Raw genomic sequence first — 27267 nt, 5'->3', positions numbered from 1 at the left:
TTCGAACCTCGATTTCTGTGTGGAGTTTGCATGTTCTCCTTGTGTACGCGTGGGTTTCCTCCGGGTAGTCCGGTTTCCTCCCACAGTCCAAAGACATGCAGGTAGGCTAATCGGAGACTGCTATATTTCCCATAGGTATGAGTGCGTGAGTGAATGATGTGTGTGCCCTGCGATAGATTGGCGGCCTGTCCAGGGTGTATTCCTGCCTCTCACCCAATGCATGCTGGGATAGGCTCCAGCACCCCCTGCGACCCTACTCAGGATAAGCAGGTATAGATAATGGATGGACCCTGCTCAGGATAAGTGGGTATAGATAATGGATGGACCCTGCTCAGGATAAGCGGGTATAGATAATGGATAAACCCTGCTCAGGATAAGCGGGTATAGATAATGGATGGACCCTGCTCAGGATAAGCGGGTGTAGATAATGGATGGACCCTGCTCAGGATAAGCGGGTATAGATAATGGATGGACCCTGCTCAGGATAAGCGGGTATAGATAATGGATGGACCCTGCTCAGGACAAGCGGGTATAGATAATGGATGGACCCTGCTCAGGATAAGCGGGTATAGATAATGGATAAACCCTGCTCAGGATAAGCGGGTATAGATGATGGATAGATGGATGGATAAGCAGGTATAGATAATGGATGGATGGATGTCAGGCAACCTTGTGGTGAGAAAGAGCTGAGGAGCCAGTCACACAGGATCTCTGAAGTCAGGAGCAGAGGATGCCCAGCTTGTGCAGGAAAGAGCCGTGCCTCAAACTTCTCCCTGGCATCAGCTCACCTCCCGCATTTTAATATATCCAATTAAAATGTCTTTTTTGAAACATCTGTGCAGTATTTCCTGGCAGTGAAAGTAAGGTAACAAGCAAGATGACGGATTCAATTTTTTTTTCTCTCTGCCAAGAAATTACATGATAAAGTGTGAATATAAAGCAGAGAGATGGAGAAAGAGAGAGAGACAGAGAAAGAAAGACAGAAAGCGAGAGAGAGAGAGTGATCACAAAAGAATCTGCTCAATGTGGAGGCTGCAAATGCCTTTCCTTCCTATATTTGATTAAGGTGGTTCGTAACCACGGTTGCCAGATGCTGGGTTTGCATCTGGCAACCGTGTACAGGCCTGATTTGAGGTCCTGATTGGACGATAAAATGATTAACGGAGCGATTAAGCCTCCAGCTGTGCACGTTGTCCGGTTTTGACCAATTCTAAATCTGAAAAACCCCACAAGTAAGTCCACAAGCAAGTAGGGGCGACATAGCTCAGGAGGTAAGAGCGGTTGTCTGGCAGTCGGAGGGTTGCCGGTTCAATCCCCCTGCCCTGAGCATGTCGAAGTGTCCCTGAGCAAAACACCTAACCCCCTAATTGCTCTGGTGAATGCGAGGCATCAATTGTAAAGCGCTTTGGATAAAAGCTGCTATATAAATGCAGTCCATTTACCATTTACCATTTACCAAGTCCAGCTACCATAACAGAAGCAAAGCAGACATCCAGCCTGGCAGCTATTTCTTGCACTTAAAAGGCCTGAATCAGACAGGACTCATGACAGAGTGAATTACAAATCTAAGACCTGATCAACCGGTATTCCTTTGTAATCACATAACTAAACTGCCCCCAGTAACCCCATATCACACCATCCGGTATCTTCACCAGCGATGGAGCACGTACAGGGCACAACAGATTTTTAAAAACGTTTTTTTTAGAGAGTTCAAGGTTATGTTTTCATTTTTTTTGGCTGGACCGCAACAGCGGGGCCAGCCCTACAAACGCGAATGTCTGTGAGTGACTGACTGACTGAGTGACTGATGAAGTTACACCATTGGTCAGCCGAGTTATGAAGTGACACCATTGGTCGGCCGGATTACGTGTGCTAGGTCCAGCCATATACTAGGTTTTAACCTGGTCTTGTTTTAACAGCAGTCAGAAACAAACAGCATTTTTCACATCTGAGTAACCTTTACTTAGAAATACGGCAAGTACACTAAATTGTGTACGCTGGGATTTTACTCAAAGAGGTCCAATGACTGAAGACCCAGTCCCAGGGAAAATAAAATAAAATAAATAAATAAATAAATAAAGTCTGCGTGTGAAGGTCTCCGTATTGACTCCCTACGTGCCGCTAAGCAGCTTATTCTCACTCCATTGTGTGGCCTGTGGCTGTAATTGGAGGCAGTGGGATCGATAGCTTCCGCTGAGAGGATTTTCCGAGCCAATTAGGAGATTATCTCCTGCGCTAAGTGCAAAAGACAGAGGGAATTAAAGCGAAAGAAATGCTGCCCGGGAGATGCGGGGGCCAAGCGCTAGGGCTCCAGCTTGGGCACGGCAACAGCTCGGCCCTCAAAACGCGGGGATAGATTAACATGCTGAACAAGTCGACCTCTCCTCGTTTCCACCAATCGATTTTAATAGTTTCGGCGTATTATTATGACAGCAGGCAAAACCCGCTCAGAAATTCACGGCCATATTTTTGGGGGCACAACCGAAGACCAGTTCGTGCAGAGAAATCATCTTGAATGGGGCACGCGTTCTAAAATTCGAGCCCTGTCAGTCAGGCGGTCTACGGCCTTCTCCCCCCTCAGCTTTTGAGGGTAAGTTTCGCTGGCATCGGGATGTCAGGATTGCATTGCATCTCGTGATTCATAGGCCTTGGCATATCAAAACACCTTCGTGGCAGGTAAAAAAAAATAAAAAAACCATGACAGCAGGCATCAAAACAAGCCTCTGCATTAGCGATGGATAAGTGTGGATAAAAAGGTCTTTTAGGCAGCTCATTGGGATGGAGGAAGGCAGGCTCTTGCTCCCTGCTCTGTGTACCCGCGAGGCACATTTCGGCAGCCGGCTGCCACTCAGGCAGGCGGGACACCGCAGACACCTCCCCGGCAGCTGTGAGTCACTCTTCAACCTAATACTGAGGATCGTTCCGTAAAACCGTCCCCCGTCGAGCCCTTCCGCCTCTCCTTGGGAAGACAATAAACACCCAGAGAGAGAGAGAGAGAGAGAGGAAGGGGTGGAGGGAGAGGGGGGGGGAGAGAGAGAGGGGGGGGGGAGACAGAGAGAGGGGGGAGAGAGAGAGAGGGGGGCGGAACAGGGAGAGAAGGAGAGAGAGAGAGGGGTGGGAGAGGGAGAGAGGGAGAGAGAGTGAGAGGTGGGGAGGAGAGAGAGAGAGGGGGGTGGGGAGAGAGAGAGAGAGAGGGGGGAGAGAGAGAGAGAGAGAGAGAGGGCGAGAGAGTTTTCCCTGCAAATTACCTGCAGAGTGAGTGAAGCCGGTAAATCTGTTCCCGCACGGAATTCACAGGGGTTCCGGCTTCTGCCAGACACAGGTGCCAAATTGTCTGGTTTCTCCTGATAGGTGTTAAACTGCTGAGGCGGTGTTGTGATGATGCGCGCGCGTCCTCATGGCGAATGCACAAATCAGGGTCAGAGAGAGAGGGGCCCCAATTACAGGGTCTGAGGTTGGCAATCAGGAGATCAATCCGAGCGCCTCATAAAAGCTAACTTGCCACTACGTGGTGCTTTTCAGAAGCATGAAATTACACCAAGAAACATGTCTATCGATCTGAAATTCAAATTACGGAAAGCCACGGAGAGAGAGAGAGAGCCAGCTGAATTCAAAATGCTGTAAAATCTGCAGTAAAAAAAAAAAAGTTTAAACTGAAAGTGTTCATTTGCGCTTTGTAGGAGCTTTTAGTGGAAAAGCTCTTCTCTAACAACTGTTGGTCTACTGCTGTTATATTTAACATAATTTTACCAGTTTCGCTGTTTCATGGGCTACAGATGTAAACTCACTCTATCTGGCAATCTGGATAAATGTTCATTATCGTGCACTGTGCCTGTCAAAATAACGCTTCAAATGATAAACTATCAAACTGAAAGCTGTACCTCCAGTTACCTAGCAAACAGTGTTAGCCCTGTTCAATTTGTATGAAGATCAGCATTAGATTTTCTTATCAGAAACCCAAAGGACCAACAACAATGTTGAAATGTTGCTAATTACCAATAATATCCCAACAAAAATCAGTTGGCCTTTCGTGGTCAAATCACTTATGATTAATTTTTACCAAAAAAAATGTTCTGGCTAACATAATGTAATGACAGGTTAAAATATGGTAATGTGCGTTTAAAAAAAAAAAAAAAAAAATGCTAATGTGACCCTGCCGTAAGTTAGCCACAACTGGCTATGAATGAAAAAAAATTTCAGTTTAATGAATCTGGATTATCGGAATGTCAGTATTGGCTTCTGACATCATGAAATGGGGAAATGTAGAGTGGTATCACTAAACCAGCACTGGCTGTTGATTACAGAACAGCCCCCAATGTGAAAGTTGACCTCCCACGATGACACAGCCATCAATACCCTACATTAGACCCACTAGGTCATGTATACAGTGTTCCCAATACTTTTGGTAAATGGACTGCATTTATATATATGGACTGCATTTATATAGCACTTTTATCCAAAGCGCTTTACAATTGATGCCTCTCATTCACCAGAGCAGTTAGGGGTTAGGTGTCTTGCTCAAGGACACTTCGACACGCCCAGGGCGGGGTTTGAACCAGCAACCCTCCGACTGCCAGCCAATCGGTCTTACCTCCTGAGCTATGTCGCCCCACTTTTGTCTACATATTCAAGTTGCTCTTTCTTTCTTTCTTTCTCTTCTTTAGGTGCGTGGCCTCTATCAAATAGGCCACGCACCTACATATTAAAAGAGAAGGCACAGCCCACAAACTGCTTCACGGCAGCTCTGACTTGGTCATGGTGGCTCCAAGCACAGCTCATATGTGACGACCCCCTGCTCTGCTGCCCGTGCAGCTCGTTGTGGTATTGCTCACAGGTGCCTGCAGGGCAGAGCAGAGGGTCGCTGGTGCAATTGGGAGCACCTGTGTTCAGGGCGCCCCAGAGAGATTATAAGATGCCTGTCTCCAGTTTGAGGGAGAGCTCTCTCTCTCCACACTGTTTGGTTTCTGTTTTGGTGTTGGCTGTGGTTTTTGGTTTTACACCATACAACATCGCTTCAGCATACCTTTCACACATCCACTCACCTACACTACTGATAATGCTGACTTTCACACCCCATGTTTGTATTGTTTTTGGGTATAATTAGGTTATTTTAAATAAATGAGAATTTTCTTTTTAATTGTGTCAGTGTGAGTCTCCCTTTTTGTCATGGCCCTTGAGCCAGATCGTGAAACACAACTGTAGGTCTGTGAAAAATCCTCACAATGAAATTTTCCAAAACTTAATTGAAAGACTTAATAATTTACCTGGAGCTGGAGTTGATCCGACAGCACAGAGGGCCACAGGAACGAAAGAGAAAAAGGAAAAAAAAGGAGAAGAGGGAACGGTAAGAACAAAAACTGTTATTTTCTCCCTCGTCGCTCGCAAATCAACTTCAATGCAAACCGCAGAGCCCGCAGACACAACTTTGAAAGTGAAAGACAATTCCACGCCTGCGAAATAGTCTGTTTCCAGGGATGAGAAAACCAGTGGCAATTTTTCGCAGCATCCGGCACATTTTTTTAAATTTAGGAGTGAGTATATGCCCCTCAACTGTTCAGAGAGATGGGGAATTCAGAGCAACAAAGGCAGCGCTAGAAAGTGTTAGCGGAATCAGCTCCGTTCATCAAAGATGCAACGTGAAAGCGGCTCTCCGGGACTTGAAGGATACATTTTGTACCAAATAAAAACATTGCGAATGTCATTCTTCCCGGCGTATTCATTTGCGGAAACAAACGGCACTCCGGTCGCGAAGCAGAAGACGCTTCGTTTAAGTGTAATTTTGTCTGTAAGTGGGAAATGGCCCATTTCGGCACGATGACACCTGCCACTGCAATTACACCTCCGGTGATATTCAGCGACTCGTGATTTCAGTCGCGGCTACGCTTCCCCAGCAGCCCCTCCGCATTTCTGTTTCCGTCGATCAGAGTTTGAGCACGGACAGAAGCGGACAGAAATCGCCGCTCACGCCACGACTGACTACAACCCATATTTAAATTACGCTACATTACATTTCATTTATTTGGCAGACGCTTTTATCCGAAGCGACGTCCAAAGGTGCACACCAAAGGTCGTTGGAACAACTACAAAGCGCAGGTTCGACAAGGAACAACTTCACTCTAGTGTGTTTCTTTTGCACCTCTGCACCTTGAACCGATGCACTTGTTGTACGTCGCTCTGGATAAGAGCGTCTGCTAAATGCCTGTAATGTAGTGTAATGTAGTGTAATGTAATGTAGTGTAATGTAGTGTAATGTAATGTAATGTAGTGTAGTGTAATGTAATGTAGTGTAATGTAATGTAGTGTAATGTAGTGTAGTGTAATGTAATGTACTGTAATGTAATGTAGTGTAATGTACTGTAATGTAGTGTAATGTACTGTAATGTACTGTAATGTACTGTAATGTAATGTAATGTAGTGTAATGTAGTGTAATGTAATGTAGTGTAATGTAGTGTAATGTAATGTAGTGTAATGTAATGTAATGTAACGCTATGTCTTTGCAGGGTCGTGCGTCTCGCCTTCCTTAAATCCACGACGGACGGCGACACGCCGCGCGGCACACACGCGCGATGGCGGTTTGCGAGCTCCGACTCGGTCTCACCTTCCACATGCCGGCCTCCTTCCCGTACACCACGGCCATGTTGTCCACCTTGTTCCTCTGGATGCTCAGCTTCTCGGTCTCGTTCAGCTCCTCCGAAACAAAGCCCATGAACGAGTTGTCTGGTGTGTGAGCTTCATGAAGGCACAGCAATCAAAAGTAAAACAGGCTTTTTTTTTTACGATTGTTTTTTTTTTTTTTTACACCCAACGTTTTCATTCGCAGCGCCTTCGCTGCGGATGCATTTTCGGATTTTATAATAAAAACGGAATTGTGTGTGTAATAACGAGGAGATCCGTCTGTTAGACGGGAGGCGCAGTGAAAAGATGAAACCCTGTGAGGTGAGAAATGAGGAGAAATGCCTCAACAGCTGGCACATCAGTAGTGCACACGCACACACACTTGTCTCTGCCCCCCCTCGCCCCCCCAACCCCGGGGCCACTTCAGTGATGGGGGTCTGAAGCCAGCGCTGACTCCCCTCCCCATCTGTGCCCCGCCCGAGACCGCAGACAGGCCTCTGTTCTGAGGGTCTCGCTCGCTCACTCTCCCTCTCTCTCCCTCTCTCTGTTTCTCTCTCTCTCTCTCTCTCGCTCTCTCTCCCTCCCCCTCTCTGTTTCTCTCTCTCTCTCTCTCTCTCTCTCTCTCTGTCTCTATCTCTCTCCCTCTCTCTCTCCATCTCTCTCTCTCTCTCTCTCTCTGACCAATTTCAAACCTCCGCCAGAAGCAGGGCCATTTATCATCCTGCCGGTCTGCTTTTCAGACACGGGGGTGGGGGGGTGGGGGGGGGGCAGATAATCCCTGACAGCCGTGTAACTGGGGGGCTCTCTCGTCCTATGGGACGGGGCGCCGCCGCGGGGCTCAGCTCGCTCTTACGGCTTCGTCGGGCACGTCGCCGCCCGGTTGAGGACACGCACTTTTCCGCTGCTAGGCTGATGGCGGCCCACCCTTTCATGGCTCAGTGAAGAGGTCCATTACGGGCTGTTCTTTATTTTTATTTTTTTGTTTTTTTTTGTCGGCAATGCGATGGACCAGGAAAATGAAAAGTGCCTGTCAGGTGAGACGAGGAGCTCCCGGACCCCCCCCCCCCCCACCCCCACCCCCCACCCCCCACCGAGAAGCTCCCTGGCCAAGCCCCCCCCACCCCCACCACCCCACCGAAAAGCTCCCTGACCCCCCCCCCCACCCCCCACCGAGAAGCTCCCTGACCCAACCACTCCACGCCCCCACTCCACGCCCCCACCCCCCACCGAGGAGCTCCCTGACCACCCCCCCACCCCCCATCCCCCCACACATTAAATAAATGACCAAAGCGTGATCGACGTGTCAGAGCAGAGCTCGCCCAATCAGGAGCGCGTACTCACGAAACATCGTCATGTACTGCCGGGAGTTGAGGTTCCAGTAGCCCCAGTTGGTCCTGTAGCCGTGCAGCGTGGCGTACTCCTCGTGGTTATAGGCCGGCTCCGTGCCAAACGTGTCGATGACTCGGATGTGACACCTGAGGTGATGACGATGACGATGACAAAAAAAAAAAAAACAGACATTACATTGCAGGCATTTAGCAGACGCTCTTATCCAGAGCGACGTACAACAAGTGCATTAGTTCAAGGTGCAGAGGTGCAGAAGAAACACACTAGAGTTAAGTAAAGATCGTAGTGCCAGAAGTGACCACATAGATCAGGACCCTGTAGAGTAACCTGTTCAGCAAACAAACAAACAATCCTGCCAAGTACAAACTAGCACTGAAATCACATTTCCCTATTCAGAATCAGACAAAAGCAATCCTGCCAAATAAAAACTAACGTGATCGTATTAGCCTAACTAGGTACATTAGACAAATGCAGACTAACACAGAGTATAAAAATAAGAATTTTAGAACATAGAAGCTGGTTCAGTTCACTTAAATCCCCAGCTTTGGAAACTACAGAAAGTAAAAGGGTCCTCATTTATCGGTACTTACAAAAAATATAATTTAAAAATATGTGTTTGTTTTAATTTTAGTTCTGCAATCATTGGTGCAGAATCACCACTGATTGAACAACAACTGCCCAACCAATGTGTGCACGTGAGTACCTGTTGAAGTAACTGCATCCTTTTTAGTATTGGTAGATGCATATCAGGTGGATAGAAACACACATTTTCATTAGAATTTGTAGAGTTCTACTTGCAAACAAACCTAAAAAAGCCTTTGGGAGCATTGGAGAAGACTTCTAACAACGTGAAACATGCCTTGTAGATTCTGCAAAGGTTTTCTGAAGATGAGCAACACTATTGCGATACCAACCTGTTTTGGCATGCATGTCAAATGTTGTATATGAATAATTACACTTTTACTGTGCACTGTAATGTTGATTCGCTGTGCCAAGATGAGGGTTATTATTGCAGCGGTGTAAGTTTGAATTATGAGACAGGACTGTAATGTTGTGACATTAAAATGAGTTATGTTTGGAATGCACCATTCTGGATGATGAACATTATCTGATAATAGCAACACAACCTACCATCCAAAGGCAAAAATGTTCCTACTTGCATACTTCTACATAAGCTAAAATTACTATTTTGTTGTGATGCTTACTGGTTGCCTACAACTAGTAAATGTCCATGCATATTGTCAGGACATGTGAGAATGAATGTGTCTTTGCACAACTTGAAAAATCACTTTTTTTTTAGCAAGCACATGCTAGGGTTTTGTGCATACAATCAGCCGGTAAATGAGGTCTCAGAAGTCGTTTTCAGGAAAAGATTCTTCCAGTTACTTCAACTGCTATTTGAACATTGTGCCTAAAGATAATCATCCTGACAAAAAAAATTCCATCTTTCTCCACGACTGAATGATCACAGGGAGAGAGTAAAATCTTCAGCAGATGAGTTTTCCTTTCTTTCGTGCTCATATTGTTCTGTTCCTCCTGTCAAATATTCAATTTGGTATGCAGAAAGAGTGACCGCGGGTCAACGACAGACTTCTCGATGGCTCGGATAACACCCTTCAGCCTCACAACCCGCAAAACAGCAAAGACAAGAGAAAAATCTCCCTCTGACAACACCCGCTCACTGACGCTTCCAGATGGCTCGATACGCCCCTAGAACGGAGATGTAGACGCAGGCCAACGAACCGAAGGCACTGCATTACCGCTGTGTCAACTTCACGCTGTTTGCCGCACAGTGTTGCGCATAGCATTACGAAAAAAACCACATCCTGTGGAGTTTTTTTTTTTTTTTTTACGAACACTGTGAAATTGCATGGATATATAAGCACAGTGTTCACAAGATATTGTAAACCTCGCATTAGCATAATTCTCCAGGAACTTGCAAACAGGGAGACGTACCAGTATATTCTTCATATTAGATGTGCTTTTTTTTTCTTCTCCTGCCTTTCTTTTCTTTGCGGACCTACACTTTTCCCGCCAAACTGGGGGGGGAGGGGGGGGGGGGGGGGTACTGGCGACTAATGGCAGCCTGTTCCCTGTTCAGGACTCTGGTTCTGGCCAATCACACCTTCAAAGGCACAGGGTCATCATTAATCCCGCCCCAAAGCTGCCCAGGAGAGGCAAGCCTGAGAGGAGTTGGAGTAAGCTGCATTTTAACAAAAATGTTTGTTTTTTTTTCTTGGCAGTATAGCCAAATCCTTCGCCTTTCACTACTTTGGAACTAAAACTGATCTTTTTAAATACTGCTGGTGTTGGATTTTAGATTTGATTTTGGAGGTGTAGGGAAACAGCTCACCTCAGTGTTTTATCAGGAAAGGTGGACTGTACGTTTAATTACATATTTTATAGTATACTGTATATTGTTAATGTTTTTTAAAAAAAAAATCGCATTCACTATAAGAAACCATAAACGTGTGCAATGCTGTGCTGCATAGAGTATTACTTCCAACAGCCACCAATCCTGGTTCATTTTGGGCAGGTATGCAGGGGCCCAAAGGAGTACCTGAATGGGCCAATCCTGTTACATTATTCCACTATTGATATTTTTCTGTTTTGTCCACTGGCCGTCACTGTTCCTAAGCCCTGCTCACAACAGAAAGTGGTTTAGTCACCGTTTCCATTTGTGACTTACACTGGCTCAACACGGTGTGGATGTGCTTTGTGTGTCTCCCACCGGCATAGCAACAGTACAATTCATATTGATCTTGTTTTCTTTTCACTTTGTTCATGGTTTCACTTCCAAGAATCTTCAATATTTTGTACCTTTTTGGGTGTTTTCCATCTGCAAATGCATTCTGTCCATGAAGCTTGTTTCATCTCACTGCGGATGTGTGCTGTGACTATGCAATCAACCACATGATGTAAAACTCAGGGGCCGGCTCTAGGCATGTCTAGGTTGGGCGTGGGGGTGGGGGTGGTGGTTGCCAAACAATGGGGGGGGGGGGTGGGGGTCCACGTGTTGCGTCCATGATGGTCGGTGTCCGGAGCCTCCCCCCCCGCAAAATGTGTTCACTTGCATCCTACCCCTCCCCCTCACAATCGCTCGAACCCCAAACCCGTCCGCGATCGTGCCACAGGTGGCAGAAAGGCTGGTGCCGTGTCTGATGTAACCATGGGGACATACGTCACCTTGGACAAGAGTGGCTGTAAGACACAAGTCTGATGCAGCGCTTGCCATGCAAAAGAGAAGCAGTGATACTTTACTGTTTATTGCTAGGACAACTCCTAAATCTTGTTTTGCTGATGTTTTTTTTTCCGTCTTTAGCACAAAGCCCAATAGGAAAAGTGGACAGGTAATTTTTTTTGTGTGTAATGAAATTTCATAAACTGCCGGGGAAACAAAATTCAGAAAAATGTGACTTCGCAAAAAACTTATATTTTCGAAGCTTCATTGCATTACCCAGGCACATTTCCGACATAATCCAGCAGTAAAATGTTCACCGTGCCCAAATAACACCACAAGGTGATGAGGCAGCATGCTGAGAGAGAAGACGCACGCACATAACTTTGGGGCAATATTGTTTATAGGAGTAGGGGGAAAAAAACAAAACAAAACTGTCGACCAACGCTAGCAAACTACCATGGCTTCGCATTCTGAAATGGGCTACAATTCGTCAGGATTTAATCTGAATCTCTTCTTTGAAAGACAAGGTATTAAACTACTCCTTTGAGCCATAAAGACCCGTCTATTTACAAGACTACATGCACTCAGTTACGCCATGCAGTTACTTTCGCTGTTTGAATTGCAAAGGGGGTTTTTCTCAAAGTTGTCGACCTCGACGTGATAAGTTTTGGTTTCTTGCTGTTGGCGATCTCAGCGCACCGCTTGGTGTATCTTGAGGGGTTTCATACAAAAGGTTCAGCGGTCAGTATTCAGTGGAGTAAGCGCAATTATTCTTCAAAAAATATGGGGTGAGTCTCTTAACTTTTTTTCCTGATCTGGACCTGCCAGCACCGGTAGAGTGCCTTAGAGACTACGATCTTGACATCCCTTTGTTTAAAAACTGGCAACCGATTGTGAGATCTTCATGGCAGCTATATGTTGGAATACAAACGAGTGAAAGAAATGTTACTCATCAATGGGCTTCCAATACTGAAACCGGCTGACAGATTACAAAATTAAAAATGCGCGTTGGAAGGTAACAGGATGTATACACACTCCTCAGCGGGGTATTCACTTGGTTCATTTTCAGTTAGGTATTCTCTTAGGTGCTGTAATCGCGTAAGAGCCCAAATAAATATTAAATATATAAATAAGTACTGCAGATTCAATTAAATATTTATGCTTCGGTCGTCTGCTGCTGCAATAAAGTTACTCACCTATGCTCAATGTAATATTGTGCAAAAACAGCATATTATTATGCAAAATTCATACCAAAAAAACATTTTTACTACGACAATATTTTCCAAGGGAGGGAAAACACATCTCTGCTTCATACCCATCCGGTTTAAATTTGTTTCTACAAAGGCAAGTGCTGTGATTAACCATGATTAATTGTAGTACACAAACCCACTCACCAAATCAGAGAACAGGAGTACGCATAATTTCTGTTTGCAGCCGCAATACACGTTTAAAAGATTCATCCACTCCGGCTCTTCCATCTCTCGCAAGCCGCAACCACACTACTTTCACAGCAAGGAATTGTTTCGTCTTTTTTACTGTCAGAACCCGAGAACTGAGCATTACCTTGGTGACAGGCCTCATACCCTGTGCGTTTAGTCACCTATTGTTTTAGGCATTGATAATGTCCAAGAAATTATATTCCTACACATACGGTGGCTTTGTATCACAGATACTTCAAAGCTTTTAAAATCCTGACATTATTGTATTGATTTGCCATTACTCGTTGTGGCCCGAGGTCATAATTACAGCTACATCAGATTTTCCTCCTGTTAGCCCGGCCCATTTCACTGCATAGCAGTCAGTTCTGCAGTCCTCCTTCGGCTACTACAGTATACCATCATCGCAAGATTAATACCTGCCAGACCGTCATAATAATGGATCACCCTTTAGAATACAGTGCAGTTATTACTTCAATAAACATCGTTATTTTACGGCCAGATTAATAGTTATCAATCATATAATAATAGAAATATTAGCCTGATTACAACATTTCTACAGTTACGCCGTCAATACATTAGAAACATTTCAACAGCGTACCTTCTTAAAAACACAAAACATTTCATAACACCCTTACATGTTGACTAATCACCAACAATGTATGTTTCAATGATGAGCGATGTGATTAACTTTAATGTATTGAACATGTGTAACTGCACCACATTACGCACATAAACCAAATAATATAAATGATATGAGAAAGGTTGAAAGAATGACCTCAAAAAATACTTTTACAGCCGGACTGAATGCTTGACTTTGGCCAGACTTAGCAAAACAACATGGATTACTGAGGTAGAAATACACATCACGCCATGGCTAAATGCTACATGCTAAACCAGCAGAAAGCTGGTATATTTCTGAAGTAGTGATACAAAACCAAGTGAAGAACCCGTAGACTGCTTCCCATATCTACGGCTACAGATATCAAGTAGCTACAGGTTCGTGTATCTACAATCTATAATTTAATATTATCAAAAAGATTCATTCAAAGGGTTAACCAAAAGGCAGCAACATTAGACCTTCAAATGAAGAAGCCTTTTTTTTGTGGCAATGAGTTTGTGGAACAATGCGGTGCATAGTTCGGAAAGAGAGCAAACACTAATGCTCTCCAGAGGCCTTAAAAGTCCCATGCAAATGAAAGATTGGCTCTGACACCGGCTTTAGAAAATTTGACAGGATATTTAATGGACCCCATTTACATGCTTTCCTTCCAGTATTTGCATTTTCATCCCAGGAAGGCAAGGCATCAATTAAACACAAAGAGCACCACGGTGGCACTGTTGTTAATTGCGCATTTTGGCAATTACAGCTGTATAGTAAATCCCATACCTGTTTTTTTTTTTTTTGTTTGTAACTTTGTGATTTTTTTTTTGTTCACAGTGAAAAGCACAACAAATCATTTCCCCGGGTGCCATTTTGAACTGTAATCCCTTGTTAAATTAATATGAATTCTGCATTGCTTTTCTACCATTTCTTCATCTATCTGTAGAACACAGGGAGAGGTTACACACTGAACTCCACTACAAACTTACCATCTGACTTACGCTTGTGTTTTTTTTACACATATATGCAATTACAGTATGATTTACAGTATGAGTTGTCAATCAGGCACATTATATAACTCATAACAATATATTACATTTATTTAGCAGACACTTTTATCCAAAGCGACGTAGAACGTAGTGCATATCATGGTCATTGGACAACTACAAAACACAGGTTCAGTGAGGTACAAACTCATGACTGACAGTGAAAAGTGATTTTGACTGCTGTATTCCCACAGGCATGTACAGTTTATTCTGAAACTAAGCCTAGCTTGGACAATGACACAAATGCTGTTTTGGCACTGTACCCCAGCCCATTGGACTTCAATATGAGGTTAAAGCGTAGACTGTCAGCTTCATTTTTATTTACATCCATAATGGGGTGAACCATGTAGGAATCAGGGTCAGGGTTTTGACCTGGGTCAAATACGTATTGGTTTTGGATTCAAATACTTTTCTGTGGTCTATTGATATTGCCTGGTGTAATTGAGCCTGCCAACATGACCAGAAGGCAGGGTTTGCACTTTTTGAGAGTATTTCATTGGTTCCAATACACCAGACAAGACCAGTAAAGCATAGAAAAGTATTTGAATCCAAAACAAATACGTATTTGACCCAGGTCTGGTAGGAATTATAGCCCTTATTATACATAGTTCCCCCATTTTATTCCTCTTAGTTGATGTTAATGAGAGTCGTGCATATGAGAAGAATAACGTTAACAGTAGAACAAGCCAGTCACTTAGGCAAGTACACCTGTGCCAGTCTGGACGGTAACAGTAACTAGCCAACACGGAATGCAGACCCATCTATAACCCACGGCTGCCTAGCAACACACCACCCCACGGATGACGTCCCGCTGGGACATTCCTGAAGCTCACCCCGATAATGATTTCAACACGGAGAATGTTCTCATGCTGCGGCCCATGGTACAGGGCCAGTGTGGTATAGGCGGCAGTGTGGTAAAATGGCTGAGAAGCTGGTCTTCAGGTTCGATTCCCCGTTCCAGTATATATCCAGCTGCATAATTGGATAAAATGTAAGTCTACTAATGTAATGTAATGAGATTTTCCAGTGCATGGGAAAGGAGACGTGTGTGGGGGCAGTGTAGTACAATGGTTAAGAAGTTGGTCTTGTAACCTAAAGGTCGCAGGTTCAATTCCCCCGATAGGACACTGCCGTTGTACCCTTGAGCAAGGCACTTAACCTGCATTGCTCCAGTATATATCCAGCTGTGTAACTGGATACAATGTAAGTGGCTCCGGATGACAGCGTCTGCTAAATGCCTGTAATGTAATGTGATGGTACAGCAGCTTTACTGTGAAATGAAGCTGTGGCCCAGTTACACCACAGAGACTTTACTTGCCTTTTGAGCCCCAGTGAACACTGAGGGATGAGCTGAGACAAACAAGTGGACGGAGTGTAGCACAGTGGGTAAGGAACTAGGCTTGTAACCGAAGGTTCGCAGGTTCGATTCCCGGGTAGGACACTGCCGTTGTACCCTTGAGCAAAGGTACTTAACCGAAATTGCTTCAGTATATATCCAGCTGTATAAATGGATACAATGTAAAATGCTATGTAAAAAAGTTGTGTAAGTCGCTCTGGATAAGAGCGTCTGCTAAATGCCTGTAATGTAATGTAAAGTGCAATCTCAGGCTCAGTGTACCAGGTACATACCTGCCTAGACCAGGCAGGGGATGGAATCCCATAAGGCAGCATCACTGCCCTGGTTAGAGGTGATAGTTTTAAAACCTTCAAAACTATAATTTACACTGAATTTGACGTGAAGACATGCTGGTCATGAAAGCCAAGACATTTCGAACACAATCAGATGTGAAAGTAGCTGAGGTGTTTGCGTGAGCTGGCTAAAGTCAGCTTCCAAACTAGCTCTCTCTTACACGTTTCTCCAAACTTACATACTGCACTTTTAAGTTAAGCTTTTTTTTTTTTACTCTTAATGAACTTTTAAGTTGAGACTACTCAATTAATTTATTAAAACTGCATTGGTTTTACAGTGAGACATTTGTAGTTACAATGAATGAGGATTGTGCAGTACAAGCTGAGCGGTATCAAAACTGATTCTGTAGAAGGAAAAAGGAATAAAGGAATTATAAACGAATATGATGTTTAGTATTCTATAAATCAGTTGGAGTTTAAACAAAGTTCGTCCAATCATCACTTTCAAGGGCAACACTGAAAAAACAAAAAAAAAAAAAAAAAACACACAAGCAGCAGGATTTTAAAATTATGCAAATGATGTCAAATCGAGGCAGAATGCAGTCAGTACCATGTTGCTGAATTACAGCCCATAATATCCGCTCTTCCTGCTGTTAGACGCTTTATCGGGAGACCAATGACAGGCCAGTGGAGGGTGAAGGGGGAGTGACAGTGAAATCTACAGTGCGAACCAAACGCATATCATCCTAAACAAGTCTTTCTTTTCCAAAGCACTGCCTGTTCGTGCTGAGTCAGGGACAGAATGCAAGGGCTCAGCATATCAGAGAAGACTTACACAAGACTTAGAAAGGCTTAATGGCTGATAGATCTATGTACTCTGAGGGATAATTTTCACTTTTTAAATACGGGAGAAAGCTGAACAGACCTTTATTTAAAAAAAAAAAAAAAGCAATTTCTCTGTGAAATGAGCCTGTATATCTCTGGACCAGGAGTAGAGTTTACAAAGAGAAGGCAAGCACTTTTTTCGCTAAGAGCTGAACATTTTAGCTGACAATCTGTACGGTTGTAGCTTCTGGCCTTAATTTGTAAATGCAGCACCTTAATTTCTTCAAGCAGTAGGAGCGCATCAGCTAAGACGTTTGATGGAGTACCACCACTGTAATTCATTGACATTATACCAGTGATATATAGCACTGGCTGCAAGGGTATACTGCAGAGAAGATTGAATGGCCAAAACAATAACAACAGTGATCTCAATAACTGAGAACTGCGAATGCAAAACCTAATTTCTCTGGCTGACATCCCACTCCTCCAACTGAAACTTGCAGTGCATGGGATTTAAAAAATGAAGTTTTTAATCCTATAGAGGTAATGAAATTTCAATTCACCCCAATTAATGAAAAATGGAAATCTTCACAATAAAAGTAACCCACGTCACGTCAATTCAATATATTCTTACAATGCCTCGGACAAACAAACAACAACAACAAAAAACCGCTCGCTCATAATAAAAATGTTGTGAATCTATCACCGGTGTCAGTGAAAATTCTGACAGAGAACACCCCAAATTTCAATTAGCAGTACATGGACCTCTAACCTCTAACACACAAATATAATGAGTGGCTATTTTTTCCTCGATAAGCAGTGCATATTGTGGCCTTTCTTCATTTCCACAAAGTTTTTTAAAAAGTTAAACCACATCTTGTGTGCCAAAGCCCCATCTAAAAAATAATGAGGTGATGTAGTGCTTGTTTAAAACTGAGCTATGTACCATGACCACCAAGTGAATGATCATTTAATCAAACCGAAAACAAAAACACTGAATCAATATCCAGAACCTGCAGGCATTTGTTGATTAAAAATGTACATGCATGAATTGAGTGACAAATGTTGAAACTTAAGCAAATAATGACTAGAACAGGGCATACAGCCAAATTTCACTCATAATTTTCATATAAAGTGAATCTCTCATTGCTTCAGTTATAGGACCTCAGGTATATCTCTCATTTTAAAACTCTCTGAGAGAACTTCATGCATCAGCATGAACTTGACTTAATAATCATTTTCACCTGTGCCATCCGATTTTGAATAATAGTAAAATAGCTCATGAAGTTTGCCTTATTAATTCCATCTACCATTTTAAGTACAACAGGGAAATCTATCCTCTGCATCTTTTTTGCTAGGGTCTGGAGTAAATCTGTAAATACACTGGCACAAATACACAAAGTAAATACACTGGCTTCGAAACCCTCATCAAATTAGATCTGCCACACAATAACAGTTTCAGCCAGCTGCAGAGTTAATTACATTGTGCTGGCTTCAGAAGTTCAAAGTCACATCTGGAGAACAAATTTCACGCATACATGAGACCAAGGAAATGGACCTCAAAATAGGGGCGACATAGCGACATAGCTCAGGAGGTAAGACCGATTGTCTGGCAGTCGGAGGGTTGCCGGTTCAAACCCCGCCCTGGGCATGTCGAAGTGTCCTTGAGCAAGACACCTAACCCCTAACTGCTCTGGCGAATGAGAGGCATCAATTGTAAAGCGCTTTGGATAAAAGCTGCTATATAAATGCAGTCCATTTACCATTTACCAAAATATATCAGGGGCCATTCGAGACAGGTCATACACAACCTGGACATAGCCCAAGTGACCTCACATAAATAGGTGTTCACCATGGATGTTTCACCTTGATAATAGAATTGATTTGGACGCTCCAGGTAGAGAGCTTCTGTTCGTACTGTAGGCCCAACAGAGGCTCCACTTTATCTAGAGGCTGAAGGTATTTGGGGTCAAACAAAAATTGGCGATGTTGTTTTTCCATGCTGCCATAGTTGAAAGCACCCTGTGCGATGGCATTTCAGTTTGGTTCGGCGATCTCTCAGTTTGGCTAAAGGCACCGACTGCCCACCAGACACAGAGAGCCATGAACACCATGGCAGTCATGGAAACATCCAACACACCAGTGCATATCTGAGAAAACCATCCTCACACAGTCCCAGAAATTATATCAGACCCCAGCCATGTCTTACACAATGAATACCATCTCCTCCCCTCAGGCAGACCGTTAAATCTACTCAACCCCTTGAGATAAGCATAAAAGACGGATTCTTGTACACTTGGGTGAAGAATTCCATTGATAAAAACTCAAACTGAAATGGATAAAATTCAAAAACTACCAATCAGTAAACGTCCGTTTAACAGTTCATACGCTTTATACACTTACTGTACGTCGCTTTGAATAAAAGCGTCTTCCAAATAAATGTAAATGTAATGTGATGTAATGTAGTAAAAATCCAACAGGACTCCTTCTAGGAGGAGAAGGGATGAGTTCAGACATAACAAGGTGGGAGATTGGCTAACGCTGACTAAAAGGCACCTGATCAGGAGAGCAGATTAGTTTGTCTGGAAGAAAGTGAGGGATCCACACTAAGCATACATGCAATAAAGCTATACAGCCACCGTTTTTTAGGGTTTTCTCCCCACTGAGAATTTTTTACCTTATGTACCTGCTACTTGGGGGTTCAGGCCTGGTGTTTTGCTCTGTCTTCCTGCCTTGCTACTCTGTAAAGTGTCTATGCTACAGTTCTCTGTAAAAAGCGCTATACAAATCAAAAAATTTGACATGCATCAAAAGACAAACAAAGACAGAACAAGTAACATTTTAGTGAAATTCTTTGATTGTCAATTCTTGTTCATGCCTTTTGGAAATAAGCTTTGAAGATTATGAATCCAGAACGCCTTTCTTTTGTTTTCTCAGATAACCCATGTCACCTCATCTGTGGTAGGTTTTTATATTTCTTCAATGCAAAAGAAAGTATAGGAAGAAGGATTGGGGCCCAACAACTCTTTAGAGAGTCTGGCCACGGGAGTTTTAATATCGTTACTTTTGATTGAGCCTCTTTTTATGTCATTCAACATTGATAATAAGGAACACAAAGATCGCACGCTTATGCAGTTAACTTAATGCAGCTTCTTTTTATTTTGTTTTTATTTTTTATTTTTAAATATCCAGCGGAACTATTTACACAGGTGAAGTTGTGGCAAGAGCATAGTAAGAGGATCCTCTGTCATCGTTTAAGTCTGCTTGTTTGGGCGCATTACACCCGCATTATAGGCTTAGGGCCATCAACATAAAATCTCTCACCTGTTTGAATGGGAGTGGAGCGGGTGTTTAAATGCTGTGTGGAGGCGGAGCTGCTCCCGATTCTCTCCTTGTGCTTGTAATGGACGCACTAGGGAGACGTTGACATAAATGGGCTATCGTGCTTGATGTGCTTTCATTAGCGATGCCTGCATCACAGACGGTGTTTTATCCACCGCCTTTTTTTCCCCCCATCGCTGCATCCTGTTATTTGAAAATAAGAAAGTGGCACTTTTCCTCATGAAAAAAAAAAACCTGTGAAAACCTGTGTGTTCTCAAGTTTTCAATAATGATTTCAGCACATTTTGATACCCATTTTTGAATAATAAATGAAATAAACAAATAAATGAAAATGATATTGCCAAAGGCAATGGTACTATTTTCTCCGCCAAAAACACCCACCCAAACCGTAGCACTAAATCTGTGAACCAGACCGAACCGCGAGATTTGCGAAATGTTGCACCCCTAGATCAGATCTATGATGAGACCGACCACTTAACTGAAAAAAAGTTTGCAAAACTTTCAAGCATCCAAAACTCATTTGTTCAATGCATACTACACAACACTGGGAGAGATTTCATGGGTCGAAGTCAAGTCAAGCCACTGTTGCTAAGCGACCTGTCACCTTGCCAACCAAGTGAGGTTTGAATGTTTTTTTTTTTTGCTGCAGCTCACACAATAAAGCAATTACACTACAGGGGGTGCAGTACAAGGTTGAAATATATAATATAAAAATAAATAAATACATCTAAATATGTGAATATTCAGTAATACCTGGAGCAATAATTCAGTCCAATACCAAGATAGAATAAACAACTCTTTGAATTGGAACCAAAACATTCATTTAAAAATGTAAAAAATAATGCCCTTCTTTTGTTTTCAAAAATGAAAATCAATCTTGGTATTAGACTGAATTGCTACTCCGGCTATTATTTAGAATTCTGTATTTTATGGTCCAAGATGACTGAGATTATGAGTAGAATTAAACTCCTGTATTGCCTACAGAACACATTAAAAATAGAATGCAGAATTTGAAAATGACACAATGCCATATGTTCACATAAAAGCTGAGAAGAATTTTGATCAACATAAAATCTGGTACATTCAGAGAGTCCTGGAAGGTGTTTTTATAGGAAGGTGTGTTTATTAATTTGAGAAAGTAATTTAAATTGTCTTATGCCTGTACATGTTCATAATGTATATTTAGCTTTGTATTGACACAGATTATTACATATTTATAACATCATGTAGTGTTTTCAAAAATGAAAACGCTACATAATGTTATAAATATGTAAAAATATTATAAATATGCTGCATGTTTGTGTCATTTACAGAGAAACGGAATGGCTTTGCCCACAGTTTGAAGAATGCACTGCAAATTCAAAGCAAGTCCGCGATGGTTTTTTTTCGCCATGTCTTAAAATACACAACATCAGCGAGGGAACCTTGACAGGGGAGCAGCGGTTAGCGAACGTGCAGGAGACCTCTGACTTCTCAGCTCAATAGCAACTGCCTCTAGCACCGTTCATTAATAAACACATCTGCCAATGCGGTCACAAATACACTGTGTGTTTTATTGTACACAAGAAATTACCAGTGTTATCTTATGCTGCTTCTAACAGCAGTTTATAGAGCCAGAGATTTATTTCCAGTTTTTTTTAATCATTCTAAAGTGTGACTGGTTTTGGTTGATGCTCAATTTTTTTTTCCATCAGTGACAATTAATAAGATAATCCATGTATTGTCTTATAAGGAATCTGAGAAGCCATTATTGCTTATGCTACTTCTGACTTCATACCCTTTTTGACTGACCAGTCAGTCCATAATTCTGAGGTTTAATTCTCCATAGTTCTCTATATAGTGGCACCAGGAGGAGGTAGTACAAGAGCACTGCGTTGGCACTGTGGTCCAGTGGGTGGCACCGGCGCCATACAGCAAGAAGGTTGTGGGTTCGAATCTCGGCTTGGGGCCATTCTGTGCGGAGTTTGCATGTTCTCCCCGTGTCCGCGTGGGTTTCCTCCCGCAGTCCAAAGACATGCAGGTAGGCTAATTGGAGACTCTAAATTGCCCATAGGTGTGAGTGAATGGTGCATGTGCCCTGCGATAGAATGGCGGATCAGGATAAGCGGATATAGATAATGGATGGATAAGCGAATATAGATAATGGATGGATAGTATTCACCCCCCATGACCTTATACGGAGGTATATATTTACATATTTTCTACAAAAAATACCTCCATAAACTTTTACCACATTGTGTTCTTCATCACACCTTAATAATTTAAGATTACAGCTAACCAAACTTCTTGGGCACTACTTGCCTGGGTGCAAATGTAATTCCTACTTTCCAAACGTAGCAGTTGTTGCCCGTGCCATGTTCGGTAGTTTCGCGGTCTGCAGTGAACCTGTTTGCATCAAGATGGTTTGGCTGCCAAAACGGGGGGGGGGGGGGGCGCTTGACGTAGGAACATTCCACGCCGTGCGAGTTGGTTGATCAATAATGTGCTTGCTTTTTAAAAAAACTAACCCAGACCAGCTTTAAACTCAAACAGTGCAGCACTGTGCTCGTTTACTGCTGTTATGAATGCAGCTCACATGAAAGCATGGGGGCATTAGCACGTAAGCCTGGTGCCACAAAATGACCGAAAATTGATTTGGACACGCCCTAATTCGCCAGCGCCTTGAGCTGTTTTTTAAATCCTCATAGTTCAAGGAGGCTGAATTGTTTGACCTAATTTTAACAGTAATGTAGAAACTTTTCCTTCCCCCTTGAGACTTGCACTCTAAATTACATGTTCCTGTTTACAAAACAAGCTCATTAAAATTTTCACTTTTTTTTTCTCCGCAAATTTTTCTGTGATGGATTCTTACATTTCCTGTTTCTGCGTCTATGGGGATGAGCGCTTCCATTTTAAAGCCTTTTAGGCCATCGATGATAGTATTAATCAGCTTGTGTCATTCCACAACTATGATTGTCAACTTTGGAAAGGTATATTACATTACAGGCATTTAGCAGACGCTCTTATCTTTTATACAACATTTTTCATTGCATCCATTTATACAGCTGGACATACAAGCTGGATGGACTGAATGGACTGGACTGAAGCAATGGAGATCAAGTGCCTCAAGGGTACAACAGCAGTGTCCTGGTCCAGGAATTGAACCCATGACCTTTCGGTTACAAGCTCCTAACCCAGTTCCTAACCCACTGTGCCACCCATGACAGGCCTGTAACATTAGGGGCTGTTGGTCTGGAGTACGCTACAGTATAATTAGGTTCAGGCTGGCGGTGCAGTACTGTGGGGATAAACAGTCCATCACTGTGTATCAGAGACAATGGCAAGGTTTGTTGCGTTGTGTTGTTCAGAGATGCCCTTTTGCACAGCACTGCTGTAAAAAAGCTGTTAGCTGAGCATTTTCTGTTATCTTGAATAAGTCTGCCCATTCTCTTCCGACTTCTCTTATTAACAAGGTGTTTGTTTTTTTGCCACAGAACTGCTACTCACTGGATGTTTTTTGTCGATCGCACCGTTCTCTGTCAACTCTAGAGACTGTAGTGTTTCTGAAATGCCGAAATCGCCACATCTGGCACCAACAATCATAACATGGTCAAAGTGCACACACACATGCACACACACACACACTCTCGCACACGCACGCACACACACACACGCACACGCATGCACACACATACATGCACACACACACACGCATGCGCACACACACACACACACACACAAACACATGCACACACACACACGCATGCACACACATACATGCACACACACACACACACGCTCACACATGTACATCCTGTATGATATGTTCTGTCCACACCTCCACGTCTCCCACCACGAGCAAGACGACATATTACTTTTTTTTAGGACTGTAATATAACGCCTCATTTTCAACTTCTCTGCCATTTCTGGATTTTATTCAAGCCATTCTAGCTTGTTTATTCACCAAGTTTGGCATCAACCAATAGTAACTAATAGCTATTAAGGGCCTCATTATTCATTAAGTTATATTTGGAAATTCTAAACTGGCAGAGTAAATCGCGCTGCAGTAAGCCAAGGTCCTTAATTGAAAAAAAATAAAAAATTGTGTGAGCAACAAACAGGAACTGGTGTAACCAGAAAAGGAGCCGTTTGTTATTGTAGCTTTGAGCTATGGACGTGTGAGGAAAATCTCTCAGTTTCACCACCGCCGCCTCACTGCCAGGTGAAAAGAGTGTAGTGGAGGGTGAGGCTGTTAAACTGTCCTAACACTAGACTGCAATGCAGCTTTTCTTTCCTGTGCTCATTTCCTACAGTGGCCTCAACGCTGAAAGCCTGAAGTTAGGGACGTGAGGGTTTCATACTGGGCGCAGAATTTCAAAAACTCAAAAAAGACTGAGTGCTTTGAAGAGTGCTTCATGAAAGCGAGATCAATTTGATGTGCAGATTAAACATAAGTTGATTTACGGCGCTCAGGGGCGTTCTGCTAAGGCCCTAGTCCTTGGTACTGTGGCCTGCTCTGTGGTCAGGCACTGAACTGTGACTGGGCCACTACTGCAGCCAGACTGTGCCAGTGCCAGTACTGCAGCCAGACGATGCGAACACACCACAGTGCGGCAGAGGGAGCCAATTTATATGAACAACACAAATACGTACGTGTATACGTGTGTGTGTATGCATGTGTGTGTGTGGTGTGTGTATGTGTGTGTGCGTGTGCGTGTGTGTGTGCATGTGTGCGCATGTGTGTGTGTGTGCATGTATGTATGTGTGCGTGTGTGTGTGTGTGTGTGTGCATGTGTGCGCATGTGTGTGTGTGTGTGCATGTATGCATGTGTGCGTGTGTGTGTGTGTGTGTGTGTGTGCGTGCCTGCCTGCGTGTGTGTGTATGCATGTTTGCATACACACACATGCACACAAAACCCCAACAAACACTACTTTTCCCCTCCACAAACTTACCGAATTCAGCATAATTCCAGTCGCCCTGCAAGATCTGCGAAGTCAACACTGCTAAAAGAGGCTGCCATGCACGCTGTTCACACTTGATCCCTTTCATAAAGGAAGGGCTGATCCGATGCTAAGCACGGAAATCTCTGGAAAGACTGCTGGAATCCATCCCTATAACCCTGGCTGCTCCCTCTAGGACACCTTCTCTCTCTCTCTCTCTCTCTCTCTGCCTCTCCTCTCCCCTCCTCTTATTTTACCCTCCCCTTGTACGAGACCGCACACATATTAGCTTTCGGCTCAACGGCTATTAAAAGCTTCCACAGAAATATAATGAGGGCCAGACCAAACAGGGCCATTTATTACGGCTGCAAAAGAGTTTACCCAGGAAATTCACTCGTTCTGTAAGGTGCGCCAAGCCAGCCAAGCCCAGACCCCACTTCGCACATTATGTGTGTATAAAATCTGCTAACGAGGGCTAAGATTGCTCAGCCAATCAGAGAGCAGAAAAGGCATGCCTGGTGGAAATGCCTGGGGGGGTGGGGGGTGGGGGGGGGGGGGGGGGTGAAATCACTTGGTAAAATCCTTCTTACATTACACTGTTATGAAATGTTCTGTTGCCGTTCCATTTACAATTTATACCGATAGCTCCGCGATAGGGGATGAATAACGTAATTACGAAAATACCGTTATTTACTTTAGATAAACGTGGAATCGTGCTGCCCCCCCCTCCCCTCGTGGTCGTGTGGTGCCCCCCCCCCCCCCCCCCCCTAGCGGTTGTGGCTCTAAAACAACCGCATAGAGCGTTTATGCCACGGGCCGGCCCTGATCCAGTAAGCAGTCGCATGGAATTAACCGTGTGGCGGAAGCGAAAACAGCCAGCCGATCTGCAGCGAGTTCGCAGGGTTTTTTATCTGCGTTTATCCGCACTATTCAGATTCCACAGTAACTCTAATTTGCTTTAATTTGCTGCTTTTCTTCCTCCCCGGGCGCAGCAGAGCATCCGCCTCCTGTGTGTTTTGCCATTGAGCGCGAACGCCAAAGATAAAAAAGGGCTTCCTCGTCGCCATCAGTGTTCCTTTCAGTGTTTATCTTGCAAAACTCAGAGAGGTTCGGTTTCGCCTGGTGCATCGCGCACCGTCGCTGGTAATTGGTCCCAAAAAGCAGCCATCGTGCCACACTGGGGGGGGGATGGGAGGGGGGGGGGGGCTTCCAGCTGCTCTTTAGAGGCCTTTAGATTGCAAATTATTATCAAAGACGACTTAAACCCCTGTTTGCTTCTCTTTACGTGTCCATTGTGTATATTTCAGCGTCGCTGTGAATAATAACTGGCTTTTTTTTTTCTTTTTTTTTTACTAACGCTGCTGAGACCCCGGCCTCTTACATTTACCGTCGTCGGTGTTAACCCAGCGCTGAAATGTGCGCGGGAAACGCAACCGACACTCCGTGCCAAAGTGGAGCAGAATCAATTATCTCTCAGAGGCAATTGAAAACAACTCGGTTTTTTTTTTAATGCACAGCACACACAGTACACCCGCGAGACAGCCAAAGCGACTCTCATCCCGAAACTCACTGGCTGACAGAAAAAAAAAATGAGAGAGAGAGAGACAGAGAGAGAGGGAGGGAGAGAGAGAGCGAGAGAGAAAGAGAGAGCACGAGAGAGAGGGACGGAGAGGGAGAGGGAGAGGGAGAGAGAGAGAGAGAGAGAGCGAGAGAGAGTGAGAGTGAGAGAGAGAGAGAGAGAGAGAGAGTGAGAGAGAGAGAGAGAGAGAGAGAGAGAGTGAGAGAGAGAGAGAGAGAGAGAGAGAGAGAGAGAGTGAGAGAGAGAGAGAGAGAGAGAGTGAGAGAGAGAGAGACAGAGTGAGAGAGAGAGAGAGAGAGAGAGAGTGAGAGAGAGAGAGAGAGAGAGAGAGTGAGAGAGAGAGAGACAGAGAGAGAGAGAGAGAGAGAGAGAGAGAGAGAGAGAGAGAGAGAGAGAGAGAGAGAGAGAGAGAGAGAGAGAGAGAGAGCGATCAACGTAAACATTTTGCCGTCGCCTCCACGCAGCAGGGCAGTGAGCCGCGGTGACGTGAGGACCTTGCGGTACCCCTCGGCGTTTTCGGCTGACCGGCTGAAGGAACGAAAGGGGGGGGGGTTTAGATCGGCAGAGAGATCTCCACGGTCACACGGCGCTCTTATCTGGTGCGGCACAGCGAACCAGGGGGGGAGAGGCGCGAAGCTAGCGTAAAGAGGGACATATAAAACCGCGATGGCGGATGTTAGCTCAGGTTTACCCAGTCCCAGCATGGCTGGATCTCGTGCAAACAGATAAGCTGTCCCCCCTC

The 27267-nt window shown here is 44.0% G+C and overlaps 1 protein-coding gene across 4 annotated transcripts in view; it reads right to left on the bottom strand.

Moving 5' to 3' along the window:
- The window catches only part of LOC118219591 (alpha-1,6-mannosylglycoprotein 6-beta-N-acetylglucosaminyltransferase B), a 134569-nt gene that overhangs the window by 12768 nt on the left and 94534 nt on the right, over nt 1–27267 (bottom strand). For all 4 annotated transcript variants that reach the window (XM_035402878.1, XM_035402881.1, XM_035402879.1 and 1 more), the window contains 3 exons: nt 7958–8091; nt 6600–6730; nt 5265–5270 (listed from right to left, as the gene is read on the bottom strand). In XM_035402878.1, the coding sequence (XP_035258769.1) occupies nt 5265–5270; nt 6600–6730; nt 7958–8091 (271 nt within the window). The remainder of the gene's footprint in view (nt 1–5264; nt 5271–6599; nt 6731–7957; nt 8092–27267) is intronic.

Source organism: Anguilla anguilla, chromosome 2, assembly GCF_013347855.1.
Source record: "Anguilla anguilla isolate fAngAng1 chromosome 2, fAngAng1.pri, whole genome shotgun sequence".
NCBI lineage: Eukaryota > Metazoa > Chordata > Actinopteri > Anguilliformes > Anguillidae > Anguilla > Anguilla anguilla.
This window is presented reverse-complemented; position numbering and strand designations above follow the sequence as displayed.